Here is a 19,702-nt window from a genome sequence, read left to right on the forward strand (position 1 = left end):
AGAGGCAGGTCTGGGAGCAAAGCAGATCCCTACCTATGGAAGCTCAAGAGACCCAGGGGTTCCTGTCCTCAGAACCCAAGGATGTCAGAGGCCCCTCTGGTCCCCAGGGGCAGCGGCTCTTCAGGGAGGAATCCATGAGCTGCTCCTGGAGAGGAAGCCTGGATCTGGTGGGAGACGGGAGCTGCCCAAGGCCTCTGCGGGGCAACACCAGGGCCTGTGCCTGGCCAGGCCTGACTCCTGACTTCTAGCCCCATATCCCAGGGCAGAGCCTATGACAGTAAGGACATGCCACTGGGCACCCAGGGAGCAGTCCTTCATTGTCTCCTTAGCTCCAAAGGTGGGTGCCTCATTCAGGATGAGGGAGAAGCCACTGAGAGCCTGAGCCAGCCGGAGTCAGGCTGCGTGCTGCCAGGGGCCCATCAGATGCTACCCCTCGCCCTCAGGAGGCTGCCACCAGTGCACCCAAGAATCATCCCCTGGTGGGAAATTCCATTCTGATGCAGAGCCTTTGTTCTGACCCAAAGAGACACAGCAATCAGTTCTGAGAGCAGTCTTTCCTGCTCACCGCCCTGCCTCCCTCCTTCCTGGTTTCTCTGTGGGTGCTGCCCGCTGGGTGCAAGAGATGGTTGGGGGCCTCCTTTGTCCACAGAAGCAGAAACACAGCACCGACATGCAAAGGCTGAGTGGGGACCCAAAGCCCACACAGTCAGGCCCGTGTGTGGTGGACGCAGAGCTTGAAGCCCAGAGCGGGGAGCTGGCCTGCCACGGTTACACTGCTGTGAGCTAGGCAGAAGCCGGCTTGCGAGGACCTGGTGCTGACCCCATCTCTGGGGCCTGCCTTCCCCAGCTGCCTCCGCTTTCTGGGACACTCCGTGTTCACCCCACATTCACGCAACTGCTCCAAAAGGCCCTGCAGGGCAGGAGTGGAGCTCACAAGCTCTGGGAATGCTGGCCCAGCCCCCGGCTCCTCTCTCTGAGGTCTCGGTAACCCCAGGGACAGCAGAGCTTCCTGACCCTGTTATGCTGGTGTCCGGCACTCAGGCCCTCGTCACTGCTCAGCTCAGACTTTAGTGTGGTGGCCGCAGAAACCAAGGCTGTGTCCTCCGAGCCATGCTGTCTGATCACCCCTGGTGGCCCAAGCCCGGCCCAAGCCGGGAAGGAATGGTAGCTCCAAGTGAAGAAATAAGCGAAACTGAAAGGGGGCCGTTCCACAGGGTGATGAGGGGCTGCTGGGGGGCCCTTTCTGGGGAGCCCAGCCCTGGCTTAGTGCTCTTGGGTGGAGGTAAAGGGCTGGGTCCACTTGGAGACATCCAGGAAGACAGCGGAGGCCCCGTGGTAGAGCCAGAGCCGGGGCAGGGCGCCGTGGCGGGTCCAGGTGTCCTGAACTGTATCGTAGGCCTCCATCTCCACGTGGTAGTCACCTTCCATGCCCTGCCAGCGGCCGCCCGTCACGTACAGCGCATCGCCCAGTGGCACTAGCGCGCCGTTCTCATGCAGGCTGTGCTGGGACTGCACCTGTACACGGTCAGCGGGTTAATGTCCCATGGCGGGAGCCGGAGAGCAGTGCTGAGGGTGCCCTCAGCAGGGTTGGGGGAGTGGCAGAGAGGACGGCCAGCCACCTGGCCCAGATCCCCTCCATGGCATGAGCACAGGGTCCCTGGGCAGCCCACCCCAGCTGCTCCAGCCTCCTCAGACTCTTCTTTTGGTGGGGAGGCCCCTTTCCCTCTCTGACCCTCAGCCCTCAGGATGACAATTCCACCCCCTGCAGTCAGAGGGGGCCCTGAGGCCCAAGCCCAAAGCTGCCTCCCTCGAGGCCTCACCGAGGCTTCACTGTCTCACAGGAGACGGGTGTGGCTCAGCCCTGGCAGACACCCAGGAAGAGCCTAGCCCACCGTGGGCCCCCTTGCCTCACCCCTGCACCCCTGCTCAGTCTATGGCCTTGGGAGTGTCCCCGGGAGGGATTGTGGGGTGAGGGCCAGTGACTTTCCAGAGGCTGGAGAGAGGTGTGGCTTCAGGAAGAACCTGGGCGGGTGGGAAGCAGGAGGCCGGTCTGTGGCCTCCAGATGAAGACAGGAAAGAGATGAGGCCCCAGGCCCGGAGAGGGTAAGGCAGAGTCCTGCTGTGCTGGGACCTGAGGCTGGGACAATGGCCTGGGCTGGAGGAAGGCCTGGCTGTGGCCCAGCTGAGAGGGCCCAGGCTGACACGCTGGCCTGGCAGAGCCCACCCTGCACCTGTCTCACCACTGTAATGGGGGCCCTGGGTCAGCTGAGCAGTGACGCCAGGGGACAGCTGTGGGCAGCAGGATTGCAGAAGTCCTGTTGTCACCACGCCAGGAGCCTGCAGGGTGGCTGCAGGAAAGAGTGCCACCTTCTCAGACTGCAGGGACTGGGAATCTTGGGGCAGGTGGGCAGGCCCAGGGCATCTGGCTTGGTGCCAAGACCCACCCCCAACCTCCTGGGCACTGTCCCCTCCACCAGGGAGGCCGCCCAGAGGTCCACCTCCTGCCCCTTCCTCAGGGACTGATGGTCAAAGAGCGGGCCATGGTGGGATGGTGCTGAGGACAATAGAAAGGTCCCAGGGCTGGCGGCTCTCACCTCCCCTCAGCTCAGGAACCCCCTCCCTGACTTGGCCACCCTGAGGCAGAGGACGCCCTCCCTCCTGGTCCCTATAGCACCCTCCAATCTGAACCTGGTTTTTCTCCCTGAGAAGGAGAACAGACCACTCCTCTGTAGGAAGCTGGGTGTGCAGGGAGAGAGCACCCGTGGCCGGCAACCCAAACCACGTTCTCCCACTGTCACTGTCTCCCCTAGCCTCAAGGGGGCTCGGGCCAGGGCACTGTTGTCGCCTTGTAGCCTGGGGGGAATCTCAACCTGCGCCACCCCCTTCATTGTGGGCCCTCTGTGGGCACTCCAGGCTGTGCTGTCCCCTTTGCAGTGGGCCCTCTGTGGCACCCCATCCCTCACTTCCCAGGCTGGCTCTCTGATGTCAGGAGTCCCAGGCAGGGGCTCACACGTGGGGGGAGGGCGTGGCCCACCTTCTGCCACAGGTTGGCCCCGGGGTCGTACACGTAGACCTTCTTGGTATTGTCCCCGATGAGGTAGAGCTCCCCGTGCAGTGCAGCGCAGCGCGGCGAGGACAGGTACTTGGGCAGGAAGGGTGAGGCGATCACACTCCACACATCTGCGGGGGCACAGGCACCGGCCACCATCACCAGGGTTGCCAGTGCGGGCACTGGCACTCTCCCCCACTCTGAGGGACCCCGGACTCAGTGCCTCTCTGAACCTCAGTGAACTCGTCTGTGAAATGGGAGTAGGTTCCCGTGGTGCAGCTGGGAGGGACCCACACCTGCCTCTCACCCAGCCTTGATCTTCCCCCTGGGGACAGTGACCCCTCACAAGGCTGCAGCATAGGTGAGGGGCCTGTGAAGGGTGCAGGGATCCCTCAGGTCTCTCCCTGTTGGGGGTGCTTTGGCCTGGCTGCCACCCCACCCACTCCACCTGACTGGCTGGGGCCCCTCCCTGCCCAGCCCCCAACCCCAGGTCTGGTACCCAGGTGGGCCTTGCATGGACCCTGGGCCCAGCCAGTCTCTTGAGGGTCCTCACATCCACGCCTCAGAATGCGGCCCGCCACCATCTACACTGTCCCCACACTCACACTGCGAAACAGGGTCCGCCACCATCTACACTGTCCAGAGGGTGAAACAGGACCAGAGACCAGGGTCAGGGGTGGACGGCTCAGAGTTCAGGGAGGCTGAGCTGGGCCTCCAACTCTGGCACAGAGTCCAGAACCCAAGATGGGCCTCAGGGCCTCGGAGGTTGGGGGTCACTACTCCTGGTCCATGAGGCCCTTTTGGGTAGAACAGTCAGGCAGCTGCCAGGTGCTGGGCTCAGGTCACTGGCACCCTACCCCCAGCCCCAGCCCCAGCCCACTGCTGCCCTAAGGCCTGAGCAGGACAGATGTGCAGCTCGCCTCTGCGCTGGGACTCTGCGGAGGTGACGCAGTGGGTCCCCGACCCCTTGGGCCCCTGCCTTCCTCCGCGTCCCCTCCTCTTTGTGAGAGGCTGCGGCCACCAGCTCTCTCCACCCCGGGCCCCGTCTATCCTCAGGAGCCCCCATCCTCGCCATCACTGCCAGTGGACTGTCGCCTGTCAGAGGGGCCTGTGGTCCTCTGTCCTCGGTCCCTGAGCCCCGCCCACCTGTGACAGGGTTGTAGCACTGCAGGGCCAGGGCATTGTACTTGCAGGCGCTAGAGCCCACCAGGTAAAGCCGGCCCCGGCAGCCGGCGGCTGAGAAGTTGCTAACGTATTTGAGGGCTGGGCTGATGGGCGTCCAGCTGTCCGTGTAGGGGTCATAGCTCTCCACCTCCACCACGTCCAGGGTGGTGCCTGTAGGGTGAGGGTGGGGGCAGGTCAGGGCTGGGGAGGAGAGGGGAGGCCTGGAAACTCAGGGACTGGGGCTTTGTAAGGCAGCAGGGACCACCGTGGTGGGAAGCGGGGTGGGCCCCCCCTTTCACAGATAGGGAAGCTGAGGCTCTGAGAGGCGCTGGCACCTCCCCAGGCCACCCCGCCAGGAAGTGGTGTAGGAGATGGACACTCGGGCCTAGAAATGCCCCACTCTGAGGCCGATGTTCGGGAACGAGGTGGCAGGGAGCAGTCAGCAGGCTGCCCGCCCCCAGGCCCCTCATGTGCCGGGAGTCATTTCCCGGAGTGCTCTGAACTGGAATGGAGGACGCCAGCCCTGGGAGGGCAGGTTGAGACCCTGGAGCTGTAGGCAGCTCCCTTCCAGTCCCAGATATAGTCTGGGTGTGACAGTGATGGGGATGCCTCCTGGGGAGAGCAGGCCTTGGCCTGGGCCTCTGTGAGCACCTGGGGACCTCACAAGCCCTGGGCTCGGGAGCCCTGGGTGCTTTCTGCCGTCTGGTTGGGGACACGGTAGCCACTGAGAGAAAGGGGACAGCTGGGACAGGTGGGGCATTAGAAGTGGCCTCAAGACCAGTTCATCACCTACAGAGCTTTTGGGCCGCATGTGTTTTGTTTTTCTTTTTCTTTTATTTGAGACAGGGTCTTGCCCTGTCACTGAGGCTGAGGTACAGTGGTGCGATAATGGCTCACTGCAGCCTCGACCTCTCAGACTCAGCCATCCTTCTACCTTGGCCGGTACGTAACACCATGATTGCCCTTTTTTTTTTTTTTTTTTTTTGAGATGGAGTCTCACCCTGTCACCCAGGCTGGAGTGTCATGGCTCGATCTCAGCTCACTGCAACCTCTGCCTCCCAGATTCAAACAATTCTCCTGCCTCAGCCTCCCAAGTAGCTGGGATTACATGTCCAGCTAATTTTTGTATTTTTAGTAGAGACAGGGTTTCACCATGTTGGCCAGGCTGGTCTCGAACTCCTGACCTTGTGATCCACCTGCCTCGGCCTCCCAAAGTGCTGAGATTACAGGCGTGAGCCACTGCACCCGGCCTGGCTATTTTTTTTTTTTTAATGGGCTGGGGGCAGTGGCTCCCTCTTGTAATTCCAGCACTTTGGGAGGCTGAGGTGGGTAGACCACTTGAGCCCAGGAGTCTGAGACCAGCCTGGTCAATATAGTGAAACCCCGTCGCTACAGAAAATACAAAAATTAGCTGGGCATGATGGCACGCACCTGTGGTCCCACCTACTCAGGAGGCTGAGGTGGGAAGATTGCTCGAACCTGGAAGATGGAGGTTGCAGAGAGCTGAGATCACTCCACTGCATTCCAGCCTGGGTGACAGAGCAAGACTGTCTCATAAATAAATAAATAAATAAATAAATAAATAAATAAATAAATAATTTTAAAAAGGGAGACAGGGTCTCTCTATGTTGCCCAGGCTTGTCTCAAACTCCTGGGTAACATAGAGAGACCCTGTCCTCCTCCAAGCAGTCCTCCTGCCTTGGCCCCGCCAAGTGCTGAGATTACAGGAGTGAGCCACTACACCTGGCCACATTTTGTTTTTCAATGTTCCTTTAATCAGTGAAGGCTCCTGGGTGACTCCTTGCTGTAGCTGCAGGTGCTGGCGGGTGGGTGTGGCTGTCCCCACTGGCCCCTCCTTCAGGAACCCCTCCTGGGGCCTGAGTCACCATCTTGCTGTCTCTGTCCCAGCATAGCAGAGGCACTGGGAGCTGGCCAGGGAGGACACCCGGGCTGTGGGTCTCGATGGCCCACCTGGTCAGGAGCCCTGGCCTGTGGCTTGCCCGCCCCACCAGACAGTGAGCCCTGAGGGTGGCAGTGGGAGCGGCATCTCTGTGGTCTCCGAGGCCAGCATGGGGCTCTCTGTTCCTATTGCTGCAGGGAAGAGAGGCTAGAACCAGGCCCCAGGGAGGAGTGGAGAGGAAGGCCTCACCGCCGATGGCGTAGATCTCCCCATTGAGTGCTGCGCTGGCATGGTTGGTGCGGGCCTTCAGCATGGGCGCCACGGGCTTCCAGGAGGCCTCCTTCAGTGGGAAGCACCAGGCCTGGGTAGTTGACCAGGTGTCTGTCTTGGTGCCCCGAGAGCCACCTGCCGGGAGAAGTTCTGTCTACATGGGTACCACCAGCCTGGGGCGCCAGGCCAGTGGGGTCTGGGTACCAATGTCCAGGGGCCTCCTCCCATGCCAGGCCATGATCTCCAGCATGGTGAGCCAGGGGTGGGACCAGCGTAGCGCAGTCAAGCTATGTGACTGCACAGGCCCCTCCATCCCCCATAAACAGGGATGACAAGATCAGTGATTTCAAGCCCCCATCAGCGGAAGCTTGTCCCCTCCCAAATCTTACAAGGAACCCCAATTTCTAAGATAGGAAAGAACAAAGTGACCCCTGCATCACATGACTCCTTCTGGGGACCAAGATGGACATCTGGTCAACCACCCAGGCCTGGGGCTTCTCGCTGAAGGAGGCCACCTGGAACCTCGTGGCGTCCACAGCAGCCACGCCAGCGTGGCACTCAGCAGGGAGGTCTGGAGCTTCCCCTGAAGGAGCTGTGCGATGCAGGGGAGGGCCCACGCTAGCCTGTGTACAGAAGCAGCTCCCAGCTCCCATGAGTGACCACGGATTTTAAATGTCCTTGTTTTCACACGCATGGAAAGGCCTCGACAAGCCTTGACTAACCATCAGAGACCCCACTCAGTGTGGGGAGTTGCACTGAGCCCGGTGCTTGGCCGGCAGGGCATCCCTGGAAGGGTCTCTGAGCTGCCTACCTGTGACATAGATGTTGTTGTTCAGGGCCGCCAGGGAGAAACCCCACTTGTGGTAGTCGGGGAAGTCTGGAAGCGCCATCCATCTCTCTGGCAGAAGGAAAGAGGCAGAGGGTCAGGCTGCCAGGCTCCCTGCTGGGGCGGTCCCCACTACCCCTTCCCAGGTGCCTTTCCGTGCACCAGGTGCAGAAATGCACCCCTCACTGGTGGGGAAAGGGAAGGGCAGGGGGACACTGGTGCAGGGGCCCAGGGGGTCCTGGGTGCTCTGGCTTAATGTGTCCCCCCCCACCCCCTCCGCAGAGCCTGACACTCAGAGTGGACACAGGACAGCTCCCTGGAGAAGCAGGAAGGCTTTGGAGGCCGGGGTCTTACTTGACCCTGCAGTTGACCCCACTGACCCCAAATGGACCATTCAGCCCTGGGGCTGGCCTGTCGGTTAGATGTGGTGTGGGTTAAGTGGCCTGATCTGTGGGTGTCACTAGTGTGTGATAACACCAACAGCATGCCTTCCTTCCTTCCTTCCTCCTTCCCTCCCTCCCTCCCTTCCTTCCTTCCTTGCACCCTCCCTGCCCTCCAGGCAGCCAGGCACATACAGGGGATCAGGCACAGGCCTTGCAGCAGGCAGAGCGGGTCCAAATCCCAGCTGTCGTGCCCCAGCTGTGTGTCCTTGGGCAAAGCCCAGCCTCAGTTTCCTTGCTGTAGAGTGGGGCTGACCCCTGCCTCCCAGGAGCTGTGGGGACCCTCATGGGACTGCTCACTGATGGTGGCTGTTAGGATGATTGCTGCTCGGGTCATGGGGTGGGGCGGAACGATGTGCCGAAGTCAGGCCTGCCTCTCAGAGCTACAAGAGGTAAACTGAGGCAAAAGATGGGAAAATGCTTTGGAAAATCAAGACAAGACAATAAATGTGGAAATGGTCAAGTCCTATAAATGGACATATTTTGGGTGTTTGTGGAAGAGCCCCAGGCCTTCGGGATGCCCCCTGGGAAGACTTTGTTTACTGTTTATGACCATTTTTGGGAGATGTGGAATTCCAGGCCTCCCTGGGAGCAGAGCCTGGCACTGTGGGCAGGGACCGTGTCCCTGTGACTCATGGCTCTGTCGCCCCAGGGAGGGGGTTGCCCAGCCATCAACAGGCCCTTCCTGCCAGCGCCCCGCCTCCCGGCTGGGTCTGAGACAGCTGCTCCCTCCTGACGCCAGCCCCAGACCCCTCTCATCAGCCCCTGACCCGAACAGCTGGCCTCGGGCTTCCTGGAGTCTGCCAGCCTCTGACACCAGGGAGATGATTGGCGACCTGCCTGGTGGCCCCATGATACTAGCCAGACTGCATCAGCCCTTTCCAGAGCACCTCCCGGGGCCAGTGCAGGGGTCCTCCAGAACCGCTGCGGGGCCCTCATGCCTCCTTTCCCGCCAAATGGCGGACCTGGCCTCAGTGCCCACTTCAGGGCTCCCTACAACTGAGTAAGGAAACAGCAGGAGCCCATTTCACAGATGAGGAAGCTGAGGCTCAGAGAGGCAAGGTCACCTGTTTGAGGGCTGGGATTACAACCCCATTTGGGCTGACCCAGAAGCTGAGCTCTCACTCCTCCAGCTGTCTGCACCCCTTTGCTCCCCACCCCGCTCTCCCTTTGGGGTCTCGATTCCCCCAGCAGATGCACTGAGCGGGGGGCATGGGGAGGAGGCAGCGGTCAGGCCGCCCACTCCACAGAGTGCAGTCTGGGCCGTGGAGCCCTGTACACCGGCCCCAGGGCCTAAAAGGGACCAGAGTCCTGGGCTCTGGTTTCAGGGAAAGGGAACAGCAGTGCCCCCCAGCTTACCTCCTCACTGGGGTGCCACTGGCTCCTCTGCAGCCCCCAGGTGAGGCCCACCCAGGCACGCCCCTCACAGTGGCCTCACACAGTTCCTGGTCCTCTGCGAGCCTCATTCGCTCCACCTGCAAGGTGGACACAGCGGCTCTCGCCAGACCGAGGGACAGCAGGTGGGCCCAGACGTGGGAGGGGTACTTACTGGCCTTGCTGTTGTAGAAGGCAAAGTTCCCAAGGCGGGGAGTGGGCTCCTCACCTGCCTCATCCTCCTCCAGCGCCCGCCCGCCCACCACCACCAGGACCTCCTCCAGCTTCTGCCGGAGGGCGAGTGGTGCCTGTGGGGTGGGAGGCCAGGGTCAGGGCAACAGCAAAGTCTCCCCATGCTCTGAGCCCCCGTATGCCCTGGGCAGGCCTCAGCATGTGTGTGCATGTGTGCATGCGTGTTGCTGGAGATGGTGTGTGCCCGAGTGCACAAGCTGCTCCCTCCTTGCACCACGTGCCTTTCAGGGGCATTCCTGAACCACCTTCAGAACCAGCCCCACAGCAGGTACGCAGCGCCATGCATAAGCTTCTCCCCAGCCCCGCTCCCTGGGTGGCCTCCAGCAGGGGGCACAAGGGTGTCCCGGCTCAGTGGGAAACGCTGGCTCTCTTAGGAACGGCCGGTAAGCAGTCGCTGCCTAGGGCTCCCAGAACCCCAGGCTCCCCAATAGCCGCCCGCCCTGGCCCCCATATGGAACCCCCAGATCTCCCACTGCCAGGAGTTAGAATACTAAGTGACTGCCTACTGGCAAGGCTCTGAAGCCAGCTCCAGAAGGAGGCCAGGTGCTCCGTGACTGGCTGGAATCCAGTGGGGACAGGGGTTAGGGTTTAGCCCACTACTCACTCCACCCTTGGCCTGAGGACCATCAGCCTGAGCCACTCTTTGTCCTTGGACTTGGTTCTAAAGGAGTGCCCTGGAGCAAGGCCCCTGAACAGGTTGTCCGGCAGCTGACCGTGCAGCCACTCCCAGACCTGTCACTCCATCATGACCTGCTGTGCCCACCAGGCCCACTGCCAGCACAAACAGGAAGTAGCACCCCAGAAAAGCTCGGGCGGACTGCCAGGCCTGTCTGTGCCTCCTTGCCTGTGCATAAGCTGCACCACCTTCCTGGATGGTTTTCCCCTCTTTTTCTCCCTGTGAGCTCCTATCCCTCCTCTGAGGCCCAGCTCACATGCTGCCTCCTCCAGAAAGCACTCCCTGACTGCCAGCCCCTCCCAGAATGCATCCTGGGCATATATTTGGCCCTTCCACACTGCCTGACGTCTGTTTCCAGGCTTGTCCCACTGAGCTGCAGGCTCCTTCAGGACAGGGTCAGATCTTACCACTTCTACATTCCCCTGCCCCTTGCACCCAGGGTGTGACACGCACACAGGCACGATCTGCACTTGAGGGGTGAATGGTGATGTCCTTATAGGGAACTGGCCCAAAAAAAGGAGCATTGCAAGGTCAGAGTGCACCTTGGAATGTCCACTGCTTACTCTGTCCTGATTAAGGTGGGGTTTCTGGGGCTCTCCTCCCTGCTTCCCAGGAATGGGGGCCTCCCAGCTGCTCACTCACCCCATCATGGCCCTGGGACAGGGCTGCCCGGCATGCCTCTGACTCCTGGATCAGGGGCTCTGTGGCCAGCAGTTGTTGCACACAGGGCCTGGGCACGGCGTCCAGGTGCACTAGGCTGAGCAGCTCAGGCAGGTGGGAGGCTCGGGCCTGTGGGTCATGGCGCACCCAGCGCAGCAGGGCCTTAAGTCGGCTTTGCTCTGGCTGCACCTGCAGCAGGTCACTGGCCAGACAAGTGACCAGCCGGTCTCGAGGAAGCTGCAGGAACTCGTCCTCACGTGCCACAGCCTCAAAGTTCTCTCGCAGGAAGGCCCAGGCCTTGGCAGCCACGCCCAGCAGCCCTTGCTGCTCCCCAAACTCACAGATGCCCAGGCAGTTGGCAGCATCCAGTTGCTGCTGCAGGTAGCGGCCGCAGACTTTCTGCACCGAGGGGAAGTGCAGGCGTGCAGCCGTGCGTGTCAGTGCCTCCACATTGCCCTGGGTGATGGTCAGCCGGCCTGTGTACACGAAGTCCACCAGTTGCCCCACCACAGCTGGCTCCACGTCCCGCAGCTCCACGCGCGCAGAGAAGCTCTCGGCAAAGTCACCCGCAAACATGGCATGGAAGTAGGGGCTGCTGAGTGCCAGGAGGCCACGGTGGCATGGCAGCTCCCGGCCGCCCACCAGCAGTGTGACATCGGCCAGCTTGGGCTGAGAGCGCAGCCGCTGCAGGCCCTCCAGCATGTCCTGGGCATGCGAGGGCAGGTGGAAATCCAGGTCATCCACGTTCCGTACCATGATGCTGTGCCCACGGGACCCTCAGCAGCCCACCCACTCAAGGGAAGAAGTGCCTGGAGCCGCCCGAGCTCCTAGGAGAGAAGAGAGCAGGGTCAGCCAAGTGGGGATGGTCTCATCCTCCTGAGTGACCCATCCGGTCTGTCCATCAGCCCTTTCCATCCCTTGATAAACACAGGATGAGCACCGACCATGTGCCAATCACTTTACTCGCCATCTGCCTCAAGCCACTCCCAGAACCCTGTAAGGTAGGGTAGGTGTCATTCCTGTTTGCAGTGAGGAAATTGAGGTTCAGAGGGGTGGGAGACCTACCCATGGCCAGGCATTCAGGGCAGAACAGGGCTGGCAAGAGAACCCATGTCCTAGGTCTTGTCCATAACCCTGGGTTACACTGAGCCCACCCCCTAGGGGCCCCGGAGGCACCCAAACTCCCGGAGGCATCCTCTGTCCCAGATCCCACATTGCTGGGGAGGCCATTTGGGGGCTGCAGTAGCTCCTGCTCCCGTGGTGCTCCCAGGCACCAGGCCACGTGCCAAGCATGCAGAGAAGCTGTGCATTCACCACTCAGCCCCACGACAGTCCTGGAGGGTGGGTGTAATCATTGCTCCTTTTACAGCTGGGGAGACTGAGGCACAGAAGGTTTCAGTCACTTGCCCAAGATCACACATCTAGGAAGTGGTGAAGCTGGAATTTGAACTCAGAGCTAGGCTTGGGGGCCCAGGCTCTGAACCCTGCATTCCACGTGGCCCGCTGGAGGTTGCTAAACAGAAACCGCCAGCCAAAGGCAGCGTTCTGGAGGGTTTTGCATCACCACTCTCCTATGGCTGAAGTCAGCAAGGCTGCTTACAGGCTCATGTAATTATATGCATGTGGTTTATGTCCTTCTGGTATTGCACCCTAAGACAACCGTCCCTAGGAGAGATCAAGTCTGTGCACAAGCCTTTGACCCGGGTCACCCCAGGGCGAAAGGCTGCGCAGCGGAGAGGCCGTTCGCCCGCTAGGGGGCGCCTCGCGGAGCCATCCCAGGCAAGAGAGGCGGCGGCGCGTCCGCAGGTACAAAATGCGTGGGAACGCCAGCGGCATGGAAATGACAAAGGTCAGCTGGAGAACCAGGAGGCCGAGAGTCTGGCCGGGCAGCCACGGTGCAGGTACAGGTGCAGGCAGTGGGAGCTAGGGCTCCCCGACTTCCCGACCCGGGTGCCACCTCTTGACCCCAGAGCGGGGAAGCACCTGGGAGTCCCCAGGGCCTCGCGGACCAACCCGGGCTCGCGCACAGGGCAGCTCAGGCGGCCGGCGGCCCCACGCCCCAGCATCCTGGCGGGTACACGAAGTACCCAGCCAACACTGCAGGCATGGGGATCCTGCCTGGCCCCTCCCCAGGAGGCCCTGGCCCCGATGAAGGCGGCTCTGCCCTTCCTGGGCAGCTGGGAGATGAGCTGGGGCCTGAGTAGGCGATGGGGCTGTCCCTGGGCCACCGCCTGCAGGCCTCGCATTCCCATCATTGTTGTGCTCCCTTGGGCCAGCTGCTGCTGGGGCGATGGGCCGGCAGGCATAAGCGCCCCCACTTTCCCTGGGGGCCTCAGGGGTGCCTGCTGACACCTGTCACCCTGCAGTCCCTGCATGGGTCAGGGGCTTTCTGAGGGTCTCAGAGCCTCACCCCAGTGCCTGCCCAGGCCCAGAGTGAGGAAGCTGAGTGGGCAGGACAACAAAAGGCCTGAGCCCAGCAAGGCTGGCGACTGTGGCCGAGTGGCCCTGGCTGCCATCCGAGGGGTGGCCCAGCCTCCCCTCCCACCTCTCCAGCTGGAACAGAGGGAAACCTGTCTCCGGAGCCCCCACCCTAAGGAGCCTGGCTTGGCCGCTGGCAGGGGCCGGGGGTGTCTGTGAAGCACTCGGCTGTGATCCCGGCCTCTGGGGCCTAACCCACCCTCCCCGCTGCTCCCTGCTGGGTCCCCCTGCCCTCTCTGCTATCCCCTGCCCCAGAGCCCCCTGGATCCTACCTCTCACTCAGCCTGGACCTCGAAGCTGAGAACACAGACCCTGCCTAGCCAGCAGCCAGGGGACACGGAGGCCTGCAGGGCGGGGCAGGGCAGGGCTGGTGGCCCCGTGGGGAGGGTATTTTTAGCCTCTGTCTGCAGGGTGGCGGGAGGGTCAGGTGGTGAGGGCTGGGCTGGTGGGGGAAGGAGCGAGATGCCGGCTCCTCGGCTCCTCGGTGACTGTCGGCTCAGAAAGCCCATCGAGGCCTTCCAGGGACTTGCGGCCTAGGACAGACAGCAGGAAGGGCTCCAGAGCAAGCACAGGTGAAAGCCGTGGCGGTGGGGCTGGCTGGTGGGGGCAGGGGTGCAGCTTCCCCACCTGTCTCCTCATCTACAAGGTGGGGACAGTGGAGCCCGTGGTGGGGGCCTGGGGTCACAGAGAGCCTCAGCCCAGGGCCAGGACACCGACAGGTGCTGCCCTCGCTGTTGATGTCAATGGCACCTATGTGTCCTCTTGTTCTGTTGTCACATGGGAAAACGTGATTATCATGAATAAGCACAGTTGGTTAGCAGAGGCTTTCCAAGCTGGGAGTCCATGGTGGCGGTGAGAGAACTTTGCCCAGAGAGGGGAGGCGCCACCCTCAGCTGCCCTGCCCAGCTAGCGCAGGTAGGAGAGACCCTGGGGCTCCTTGTCCTGCTACCCCATGGCCTTGGCCTCGGGGCTGCCCAGGGCGGCTAAGAAACAGGGTCATCTAAAAATACAGCAGTGGACTCTCAGCTTCCTGTCCAGCGCTTGGTTCACAGTAGTCGCAGGGGGAAGCCCTCACGCCTGGGACTGAACTGGGCTCAGAACCACAGGCCCTGACCAAGGTCAGGTGGGTTGAGTTGGGAACCGAGGAGGCCACTGGACATTTCCCACACCAGTGGCCAGAGCAGAGCTTTGTGGCTGAGGAGCTTCAAGTGCATGGGAGAGAAGCCCTCACCCTCAGCCCTCTATCCATCGGCCACGTGGGCCTGACCAGCATGACCATTTCCAGGTGTGCTGCGACCTAGAGGAGCTGGGGAGTGTCGGGTCTGGCTGTGGCCTCTTGATGCTACTAGGGATTGTCCTAATGCTCTTACAGACCAGAGAGGCCCAGGCGGCTCCCAGGGAGACAGAACCCCACTCCTGCTCCTGAGATGCACACAGCCTATGGAGGGGAAGCTCACCCACAAATTACTGCCAAGTCTGCAAGGTGCCCTCTGGGTTACCTTCCATAGGGGTTCCCTGAGTCCATGCTTCCTCTACAGCCCAGCCTGGCCCAGCCATAGCCCAGTCATAGCCCAGTCATAGCCCAGCCATAGTCCAGTCCAGCTCAGCCATAGCCCAGTCATAGCCCAGCCATAGCCCAGCCATAGCCCAGTCATAGCCCAGTCATAGCCCAGCCATAGTCCAGTCCAGCTCAGCCATAGCCAGTCATAGCCCAGCCATAGCCCAGCCATAGCCCAGTCATAGCCCAGCCATAGCCCGGTCCAGTTCAGCCATAGCCCAGCCTGGCCCCCGGCCCTGCTCTTTCCCCTGCTCCTGTCCCACACTGTCCCGGGATTTTCCCCCTGGCCTTGGACATCAGCTTCACGTTGGGTGGGGGACGCTTATGGAAGACCCCAACTCTCGCTGTGCCCAGGACCATTATGGGGTGGGCGCTGGAGTGCTGGGTTTCCCTACTGTCCCCGCTGTTTGCAGGCGGAACATGCAGGATTAATGCGGTCCCAGCTCGGGCTGGAGGAAATGAGGACAGGGGATTCTGATGACAGGCTGCTGTCACGGGGAGCTGGCTCTGCTCGGGGAACAGCACTGCTTGCCAAGTGTGGAGGCCTCACAGCAGCCGTCGTGGGGCTCAGAGTCCCAGCACCTCAGATGACAGGTCAGTTTGGGAAACTCAACACCGGGGGCGCAAAACAGATCCTCATCAACAGATTGCTACTGAGTGGTGCAGTTTTTAAAAATACACTTCTTTCTTTTTATGAGGATAAAAATAACACAAGTTCCTTTTGGAAAACAGAAAAATAAAAAGCAGAAAATGTCACCAGTAAAAGATCATTTGCCATTAACATGCTTCCAGCTCTTTCCTATTGTGAAAATGAGCCTGCCGGCGCGTGTGGGTCAGCGCCCTTTCCTCACACCTTGTTAGATTGTGGGCGTTTCTGATGTGATCAGCACTGGAAGATTTTCCGTTTTTGCCAGGTGCAGTGGCTCACGCCTATAATCCTAGCACTTTGGGAGGCTGAGGCAGGTGGATCACCTGAGGTCAGGAATTCTAGACCAGCCTGGTCAGCAGAGTGAAACCCCATCTCTACTAAAAATACAAAAATTAGCCAGGAGTGGCGGTGCACACCTATAGTCCCAGCTACTCGGGAGACTGAGGCAGGAGAATTGCTTGAACCTGGGAGGCAGAGGTTGCAGTGAGCCGAGATCGTGCCACTGCACTCCAGCCTGGGCGACACAGCAAGACTCTCAAAAACAAAAAAGATTTTCAATTTCATCTCAATAGGATGACATCGCACTTTGTGAAGCTGGGAGTGGTAACCTCCTCCTGTTCGTGGACGTTCAGGCTGTTTTCCATTTGGGACTATTACAACGAAGGTGGCGTCACCTGTGTGACTATTCCCTCAGAATAGACTCTGAGTGTGAAATCACCAAGTTAAAATGTGTGAGGCCAGGTGCAGTGGCTCACGCCTGTAATCCCAGCACTCTGGGAGGCCAAGGCAGGCAGATCCCTTGAGGTCGGGAATTCGAGACCATCCTGGCCAACATGGTGAAACCGCGTCCCTACTAAAAATACAAAAAAAATTAGCTGGGCGTGGTGGTGCATACCTGTAATCCCAGCTACTCCGGAGGCTGAGGCAGGAGAATCACTTGAACCCGGGAGGCGGAGGTTGCGGTGAGCCAAGGTCGCACCACTGCACTCCAGCCTGGGTGATAGAGCGAGACTCCATCTCAAAAAAAAAAGAAAAGAAATCGTGTGAGTGAGCTCCCCTCTGCTAGGCCGGGCGCCTTCCAGCTGTGAGGACGTCCCAGGCTGGGTCGGCATGTCAGTCTGCCCACCTCTCGGGGGCCTTACAGCACCTCTCACTCCATCTGGGGTGATTTGGGGCCTGGGTTCCATCAGGCTGTCCTTGTTTCCCTTTCACCAGCACTCACCCGTCAGACGGCCGCTCCTTCCCCGCGGACTGGCTGCGGCACCGCTTTCTGTACGTTCGCTGTTGGGATTTGTTGATTCTTGGGTCAAAAGCACCTTGTTTGACGGCATATTGCGCTGTAATGAGGACGTCTTGTATCTGCGATGGAAGGCCCTGCTGCTCTGCCACATTAGTGATCTCACACACACTGCATCATCAACTGCCCCGGAAGCCAACGTCCTGGAACAGCACGCATGCGACGTCTCTCCGTTTCTCCTCGGGAGCGCGTGCATGGGGTGGCTGCACCTCAGGATGTCTCAGGAGGGTCCCACGATGTGCTCAGTCCAACTGCAGCCATCGGAAGGCTGGCCTGGGGCGGGAGGGTCTGCGGGCTGTGAGCTGGAGAACCCATTCCCCCTACAGGTCCCTCTGTAGAGCTGCTCCCAACGTGAGGCGGCTGCTTCCCCGAAATAAGGCGAGCAGCAGAGATGGAGCCGTGACGCCTTTCGCAGCCCACTCAGAAGTGATGTCTGCAGCTTCATCCTACTCTGGGGTACCCTGGGTGGAACGGGGCTGCATGCTGTGACCACCCGGAGGCAGGGGTTGCTGGGGGCCTTCATGCAGGCTGGCCTCCATGGCAGGCTTCGTTCATTTCTTCTTTTAAATGGCCTTCAGAGGCATTAATTCAGAGGCATTAATTTTTTTTTTTTTTTTTTGAGATGGAGTCTTGCTCTCTCACTAGGCTGGAGTGCAGTGGTGCGATCTCCGATCACGGCAACCTCTGCCTCCTGGGTTCAAACAATTCTCCTGCCTCCCGAGTAGCTGGGATTACAGGCACCCACCACCACAGCCAGCTAATTTTCGTATTTTTAGTAGAGGCGGAGTTTCACCATGTTGGCCAGGATGGTCTCGATCTCTTGACCTCGTGATCCAACTGCCTTGGCCTCCCAAAGTGCTGGGATGACAGGCGTGAGCCACTGTGCCTGGCCGATGTTACATTTTTAAATGAGTTAGGCTTTGCATTAAATCTGTGCACCGACATGCAGGGAGCCCGCCTTCTGCACACTGACCCAGCTGTGAGGGAGAAGCTGGGGTTCCTGCGCTGACCCAGCGTGAGGGAGAAGCTGGGGTTCCTGCACTGCCCTTGGGGAAGGCTTCTGTTTTTCCACATCTCCATCCTGCCCTCATCTATGGGCTGGGGACACAGGGCTCCCTTTCCCCTGGATGTTTTTGACTCACCGGGAAGTCCCCAGGCTTTGCGCCTTTGCTTTGCATGTGGCCACCTCACCGATGTCGGCACCTCCAGGGTGCTGTGGCTGCCATCTCTGGTCCTTAGTTTTTGTCAATTGAACAACAGATTTATAGGCACCAAACGGGCCCTATAGCTGTGAGTGTGGCATTGCAGGGGCCAGTGCCTGCCTGCTCCGGGGACACGTGCTCCCCACGGGTGAGCTGCCGGTGGGCACGGGTTCCAGCTGCCGGGCATCAGAATCGCCTGGAATGTCTTAAAACCCCAGCTTTCCAGACCCACCCCAGGCCAAGGGAATCCGAATCCCTGAGGCAGCTCCCCCAGAGGCAGGGTATTGGCAGAAGGTCATTTAGGGGTCACCCCAAGGCATCCCAGGAGCACTCCAGGGGCCCAGCCTGGATCTGAGCCACACCCCACCCCTCGCCTGGCATGCCACCCCAGGCTCTCCTGGGACCCCTGATGCGTATGTCTGCTGCTGGCCTTGATCCAGCTCCTCAGTTGGGAAACTGAGGCCTGGAGGCTATGGAAGACTTGCCCAAGGCCACAGCGAGTTGGCAGGGACACCCGGAGCCAGGAGGGCTGACTCCCTGCCCAGTGCTCTCTCTTGAGCACCCTCGGCCAGGGAGCAACCTGAGGCCTGCTGCACTCACCTCCAGCCCCTCCTCTGTCAGGGCCTTCAGAACAACACTGCCAGCAAGCGGTGCGTCAGGGGACTCCAGGAGACACCCACAGGCAAGGGCTCTCCCTAGACCCACCTGCTGCCCCTTGCCCTCTGCCAGCCCTGGGCAGTGGCTGTACTGGGTGGAGCAGCCTCGTCGGTCTCCACTGGGCGTGTGTTGTGGCCAAGAGCCAGGGCCCCACTGACGGAGAAGCAGTGTTCAGGATGCTCCCGGCCGCTCCCAGTGCCCTGCTCATTAGAAACAACTGAAACACCTGTAATCCCAGCACTCTGAGAGGCTGAGGTGGGCAGATTGCTTGAGCCCAGGAGTTCAAGACCAGCCTGGACAACATAGCAAGACCTTGTCCCTACAAAAAATACAAAAAAAAAAAAAAAAAATTAGCTGGGCGTGGTGGCTGACACCTCAGTTTCCGTCACTCGGGAGGCTGAGGTGGGAGGATTGCTTGAGGCCAGGAGGCAGGAGCTGCAATGAGCCAAGATTGCACCACTGCACTCCAGCCTGGACAACAGAGCCAGACCCTGTGAAAGAAAGAAAGAAAAGAAAAGAGAAGAGAAGAAAGAAAGAAAAGAAAAGAAAGGAAGAAAGAAAAAAAAGGGAAGAAAGAAAAGGAAGAAAGAAAAGAGAAAGGAAAGAAAGAGGAAGAAAAAGAGAGAAAGAGAGACAAGGAACTCTGAAGTGCTCACTGCATGCTGGTGAGTGTCTGAGACGATGATGCTGATTCCCCAGCACACAGGCCCCTCCCACGTGGGACCGCCGTCCTCCCTCACTGCCACCCCAGGAGCGTGAGCTCCGTATGTGTCCCACGCTGCAGATGAGAAACCAGAGACTCTGAGGAACCACGGACAATGGCCCTGATATTTCCGCAGAGCTGAGATGAGACTCAGGTTTGGTACCGGGGTCTGTGGGGGCACAGGCGGCTCTCGGGGATGGGGAAACAAGTACAAGAGAGGGGGTGGGCTAGGAGTGGAAATCTTTATTTAGCAAACACATGTTCAGCTTCAGCTCTACGGCAGGGTCTTCAGCAGTGGAGGAAGCCAGAGCAGGCCGGCCGCAGAGCAGGCTCTTGGGGAAAAGCCACTGGCCTGGGGCTGAGGCGGGTGCTACTTCCCTTCCTGGCCCTGCCCACCCTGATGGCCAATACCACCCCTCCCAATTTTATATCTTCTTATTTATTTATTTATTTATTTTTTGAGTCAGAGTCTTGCTCTGTCGCCCAGGCTGGAGTGCAGTGGCACAATCTCGGCTCACTGCAAGCTCCGCCTCCCAGGTTCACGCCA

The 19,702-nt window shown here is 60.2% G+C and overlaps 1 protein-coding gene across 2 annotated transcripts; it reads right to left on the reverse strand.

Moving 5' to 3' along the window:
• KLHL30 (kelch like family member 30) lies at window positions 1–13,431 on the reverse strand. 2 transcript variants are annotated; one of them, XM_010357972.2, is made up of 8 exons: window positions 13,362–13,431; window positions 10,594–11,438; window positions 9,199–9,331; window positions 7,195–7,281; window positions 6,363–6,518; window positions 4,196–4,384; window positions 3,035–3,180; window positions 1–1,515 (listed from the first exon to the last, which is right to left on the reverse strand). In XM_010357972.2, the coding sequence occupies exons 2-8, from the start codon at window positions 11,365–11,367 to the stop codon at window positions 1,264–1,266; spliced, it is 1,737 nt and encodes a 578-aa protein (XP_010356274.1). In that variant the 5' UTR covers window positions 11,368–11,438; window positions 13,362–13,431; the 3' UTR covers window positions 1–1,263. The 2 variants fall into 2 exon arrangements, with proteins under 2 accessions (XP_010356274.1, XP_010356275.1); XM_010357973.2 differs by lacking the exon at window positions 4,196–4,384.
• Window positions 13,432–19,702: the final 6,271 nt, after the last annotated feature.

Source organism: Rhinopithecus roxellana, chromosome 14 (assembly GCF_007565055.1).
Source record: "Rhinopithecus roxellana isolate Shanxi Qingling chromosome 14, ASM756505v1, whole genome shotgun sequence".
NCBI classification, from domain to species: domain Eukaryota; kingdom Metazoa; phylum Chordata; class Mammalia; order Primates; family Cercopithecidae; genus Rhinopithecus; species Rhinopithecus roxellana.

Coding starts and splice junctions, on each gene's coding strand:
- KLHL30 (XM_010357972.2), bottom strand. CDS start 11,367: ATGGTACGGAACGTGGATGACCTGGATTTCCACCTGCCCTCGCATGCC. Junction 6,519..7,194: donor CAACAACATCTATGTCACAG/GTAGGCAGCTCA, acceptor TTCTCCCGGCAG/GTGGCTCTCGGGGCACCAAG. Junction 3,181..4,195: donor GTGCTACAACCCTGTCACAG/GTGGGCGGGGCT, acceptor GTGCCCCCGCAG/ATGTGTGGAGTGTGATCGCC.